General features: G+C 32.2%; 1 protein-coding gene across 1 annotated transcript; it reads left to right on the top strand.

Moving 5' to 3' along the window:
- Positions 1-686: 686 nt before the first annotated feature.
- On the top strand, positions 687-4,617 carry HELRODRAFT_189599 (hypothetical protein; the record flags this gene model as incomplete). Its single annotated transcript, XM_009030800.1, has 7 exons — positions 687-717; positions 1,084-1,341; positions 1,714-2,031; positions 2,479-2,885; positions 3,550-3,688; positions 3,985-4,087; positions 4,380-4,617. The coding sequence occupies 7 exons, from the start codon at positions 687-689 to the stop codon at positions 4,519-4,521; spliced, it is 1,398 nt and encodes a 465-aa protein (XP_009029048.1). The 3' UTR covers positions 4,522-4,617.
- Between the last annotated feature and the right edge of the window lie 1,147 nt (positions 4,618-5,764).

Here is a 5,764-nt window from a genome sequence, read left to right as displayed (position 1 = left end):
TCCAGTCAGTCAGTCAGTCAGTCAGTCAGTCAGTCAGTCAGTCAGTCAGTCAGTCAGTCAGTCAGTCAGTCAGTCAGTCAGTCAGTCAGTCAGTCAGTCAGTCAGTCAGTCAGTCAGTCAGTCAGTCAGTCAGTCAGTCAGTCAGTCAGTCAGTCAGTCAATCAATCAATCAATTAGCAAAAGAGCATTGTTTGTTGATCAACTTTCGGATCTTTATAAAAGCGGTAACGAAAAAAATGCCATCGGTTGAATTGAATGATGTCATCAGTGATCTCAACTTTTCAAATCAGCTTTTGAATCACTAAAATGCAGTACATACACACTTATGTTGTATTTTTTTTTTAATTCTGGAGACTTCATTGCGTAACAATCAAATTCTCACAGATTATATTAAAATATTAAAAATAAGAAGACACTGCTGGTGTAACATATGAGTAATTTAGTTAGTATAAATTTGTCAAATGTATTTAGCTAGATTTTACTGGAATATTTTTTGCTTTCTTAATTATTTTGTTGCTGCATACTGTGCACACTTTATTTTCTGTTTTATTTTTTGTAATTTATATTGTTATATTCTTTTTAAAAATTTTGATAAAATTTAATGAAGTTTTTGAAAGATAAAAACATGGATATATTATATATATCCATGGATAAAAAATGGCGCCAGTCCTTAAAGGGCACTGAAAATGTGCGTTGGCGCGTTCGAGGGCCTTAAAGGTATCCTAAGTATATGATGGTTTGATATTGTCATTTTGTTTATTTTTTTATATACATGTTTTTGATTTTCTATATATGGTTTTTGATTCTCTATATATGTGTTTTGTGATTCTTTATATATGTGTTTTTTGGTTCTGTAATATCTATGTATTATTGTGATGGGTATTTTATGTTGTATTATATTCTATGTTAATTATATTCTATGTAAATATCGTTGTGACCACTAATATATATATATTCTACGTAACATGTCATATATGTTATATTATATATATATTTTATATTTATCTATGGTTGTGATTGACGAATTATCACCCGTTTAAAGTTTCTTGGAAAGAGTTGGGTTCGATTGAAAATCATTTGCAGGTATGTCATCCTCCAATCGTCTGCTGTGTGATATGGAAACGTTAAGGTTGGAAGCGAACCTCAACGAAAACGTAAATTACAGTCGTCAGGATGGAAAAGACGAACGGATGGAATTGAAGAGGAGTTTGTTCCAGAGAATCATTGAGGCTCCCACCGCTTTCTTCAAAAATCAACAAAGAGGCGATCCGGATTTGAGTAGCGAAGAAAAATTATTCATTGTTGAAAATCTGCACGATCAAAATGTCAAAATATTCTTAGGTTTGTCATTTAGTTGGTTGGTTATCATCACTTGTTTGAATAAAATAAATTATTGATTATAATTTCTATTTTCTATATATAACTGTTATATTATAACAGAAACGTTATTTAATGATAAAATAAATTTTGTTTTTAACTAAATATTAAATTGGCAAATAAAAATAGAATAAAATAACATAATTGAGTATATTTATTTTATTACATCTATTTAGTTCTAAAAAATTTAAAAGATATGAAATTAATTGATAAATTTATAATTAAAGAAATAATAATAAATAATTATTTCATTTGAAATTGAACAAACTTACAAATAACATGATGATATTTGCTAATGATGTCTTAAAACATAAAAGTTAAAAATTCTGCCTACAGACAGATACAGTAAATTTTTCACAATAAATGATCTGCCATACTTGGACTATATCTCCTGCCAGAAGGACAACTCAATCATCGAGACCCACAAAAAACTCATCATTAGTCGATTGATGGGTGGTGGTTTGTCGAGGAGAACGAGCAGACATTCGAAAGCAGAACTCTTGGTGAAAAATCGTCGATACGAGAAGATGACAAGGTTGGAACGAGAAGGGGAATACTTCAGTGAGGAGGAAATGAAGGGCAGGAACCCGCTAATGTACGAGCAGATGATTGGCAGGTATCTCAATGATGAGGAAATCTTTGCTAATGTCAAAGGTGGGATATCCTAATTTTCAATTAAGAATTAACCTCTATTTATTTTATTACCATTTTGTATTATTCATGAAAATTAAATTTTTTTTTGACATTTCTTATGTGATCATTCAACGAAATGACAGTTGTGTTAGATTAGGGTCTGTCATAATATTATTTAGATATATATTCATTACACATATATATATATTTTACTATATGTATATATATGAATATATTTTTGCAATATTCAATAAATTCTACCGAATGTTTGGTGTTAACATTTGGTAGAATTTATAGAATATTGTAAAAATTATGGTCTGTTACCAACATATGTATATATATATATATATATATATATATATATATATATATATATATATATATATATATATATATATATATATATATATATGTATGTGTATAAATGGCATTATATTAATATTAATTTAATTTTCAAACTCTCTGCAGATAACATTCGTGGAATGAATGGAGCAGTTAGTGAAGGTTGTGCCACATCAGCTAACCACAACCACACAGCATCAACAAACAGTAGCATGACATCAACAGACAACAGTAACGAGCAAAAACAACACGTCAACAACACATCGACGGCTGCAAATAACGCTGTTGGCATGTATTGTAATGATGCCATGTGTGTCGATGACTCAACTGACAATAGTAGTACTTTCAACAAGGGTGTCATCAATGACAACAATGTTGATAACAGCAACAGCAACAACAGTAGTAACATCAAAAACAGTATCAGCAACAAATGCAATGGCAACCTGCAGAGTCCCATGTTGTCGACTCTCCTATTGAGACATCTGCAAGTGATGCAGAACAATGAGTTGTACGCCAAGCAAGTCATGTTCGAGGTCTGGTGCAGTTTACCTTGTTGCATTATTTCTGTATCATCAGTATCATTATATTGTTATTATTACATATCGTTACATCATCTATCATATATCAGTATATTATTTTCGAGGTCTGGTGCAGTTTACCTTGTTGCATTATTTCTGTATCATCAGTATCATTATATCGTTATTATTACATATCGTTATATCATCTATCATATATCATTATATTATTTTCACTATTGTATCAAAATAAGTTAAGTAGCATGATATCTATCTATTTGTATCAAGTTTTGTTTTGCAAGTTGATGATAATTAAGCTCACTTGAAATAAATGGAAGGAGACTTGAGAGGAAGAAGCTACTGACCAATGAGATGATTGGTTTGGTACCCTTCTTTGAAGTCCAATTGTTAGGAAATGATTGCAGGGGTTAGTGGGTTGCCGGGGTGAGCGGATTGAGAGAGTCTGTCCATCTTGTAGGTGAAAGAATGAAGATTGAATGAAGAGATGTTGAGCTGGTCGGGTAGAAAGAATAAAGAAGAACTCTGATCTTTCTGGGGTGGGTGGGTGAGAAAAGATGTTCTGCATTTTGAATCCAAATCATGTGAAAAGTTAGGAAGTGTACTGGCTGGTAGCTGGTACATGAAGGTCATATGTTATCAAAGATTTTAATTTTTATTGCAGGAAAGTTGCACAGAAGAAGTTGAAGAAGATGATGAGGACGAGGGTGATGAAGAATTTGATGATGATGATGATGATGATGAGAAGGAGAATGATGACACCTCGATGAAAATAGGAAACAACGAATCTAGCAATAAAAAAGGTTACCAACTTTTGTTGACATTTTTTTTTCTCATCAGTGACACACCATTTTTGATATTGCTGACTTTTGTTACTAATTATTCGTTGCACACCATGACCTGGTTTGGATGCAACAAAAACCTGCGCCAACCACTTGTTCAGATGCACGATGATTCATTTTTCAAGTGTGCATGCGTGTGTGCATATTCTTCTTGGCTTATTAGTTGTTGCAAGCATCATTGAATGATTGGTTTGACAATTTATGATTACTAATTATTAATTATAAAAATGGTGGATCTAATGTTGTGACATTAGCAGGTAGGCTGGTGATCAGTGATGGGGACAAGTTAATGTTGAGGAATGAGTTTGTATCCAGCATGAAGCAGCATTTCCTCGATGGCAAGGATGATTTCGATTACAGGTTGGTGCCTGTCTGGTTCGCTGTTGCTGTTGTGTTGATGTTGGCTGTTGTGTTGTTGCGTCAATTGTTGTGCTGTTGGCTGTTTTGCTGATGTGTTGATTGATTGTGTGTGATGTTGTTTGTTTTGTCTGCTATGCTGTTGTGTTAATTGTTGCCTTAATTGAAGTGCTGTTTGTAATTACCTTCACACCTCTGTGTATGCATTCATTCCAACGTTTATACTGAATTGATTTTCACATTCTTACCTGCAAACAAAACCTCTCCTCCCACAAAACCAACAACTCGCCAACAGTTCCATCGACAACGATCCTGACTTGGATAACATTGAAATGTTGGACAAGGACATGGAGGAACAATACTTTGATGACGACGATGATGATTGTGGTGATGATAATGATAGTGTACATAATATAAAGGATGAGTATGATTATTAGAAACTGTTTACGTTAGCATTCTACCTCGTTTAACATGACTGCAGCTTCTGAACAAAATTTTCAAATTGTTTTCAATTTTTTGGTTTATAAATAAACGTTTATAAATGTTGTTGAGTTTTTTTGGGTAAACATGGATAAAGTAATTGCCCTAAGTTGGTGTTTCGTCCTATAAGGGAAACTGTAAGCATAGAGGTCTATCTAGTTAAAATTTTTCACCATCATCAGCTATGGCGCAGTGAAAACTCACGTGTTCAACATTCACAACAGCACTTTAGCCGGGAACACATTACATAATAATAAAAATTCTATCCTGTACTTCTTATATATGTGAGTGAATGAGTCACAGTACAATATCATAATTGAGCTATGTATGTGAGATAGTCACAGTACAATTATAATTGTACTGTGACTAGCCTTAAACTAGCCGAAGCTATTCGTATAGAAAATCTCAAACCAACACCCAACGACAAAGTTAAGCAATACTACCGACTCATTAAATTTTGAATAATCCGGCTAATAACATTAATAATGATCATAATAATGTTAACTGCAATGATGTTGATTATGGTGATGACAATGCAGGTAGCGATGACCAGCAAGATGGAGATGGTGATGATGATAATAATAATAATAACAACAACAATATCATTAGCAACATTAACAATAATAAAAAAAATTAGTAATAAAAATAATAGTAATAATAATAATGGTTATGATGATAATGATATTAATGGAAACTCCTTTCTTTTGTCTAAAATAATTATCAACGTGTACAAAAAATGAAAACAGACTATGACGGTCGTCATGCAGTTACAATGAGTAGGTCAAAAAATAAAATCAGCTCAATAAAAGTGAAAATGCACGCTAACAACACTCTAATCGAGTTTCTTCTATCGCAATGGATAGCTTATGATGAAGATAGCATGGGGATAATCAATCCAAGCTATGACAAAATTGATCAGATAATGATAATAATGATGGAAACTCTTTTATTTCAACCAAAGTCGTTAAAATGAAAGAAAATACTACTACTACTACTACTACTACTACTACTACTACTACTACTACTACTACTACTACTACTACTACTAATAATAATAATAATAATAATAATAATAATAATAATAATAATCATCACTATCAATACTAGATGCCGAAATAAAAGATAAAAATTATTGCTTAAAATTGGTGCCATATGTTTTAACTTTCAACGTTTACCGTGACAACAATCCATTTATATTTG

Source organism: Helobdella robusta (assembly GCF_000326865.2).
Source record: "Helobdella robusta unplaced genomic scaffold HELROscaffold_7, whole genome shotgun sequence".
In the NCBI taxonomy this organism is placed as follows: domain Eukaryota; kingdom Metazoa; phylum Annelida; class Clitellata; order Rhynchobdellida; family Glossiphoniidae; genus Helobdella; species Helobdella robusta.
The sequence above is the reverse complement of the archived record's forward strand: the minus strand, read 5'-3'. Positions and strand labels throughout refer to the sequence as shown.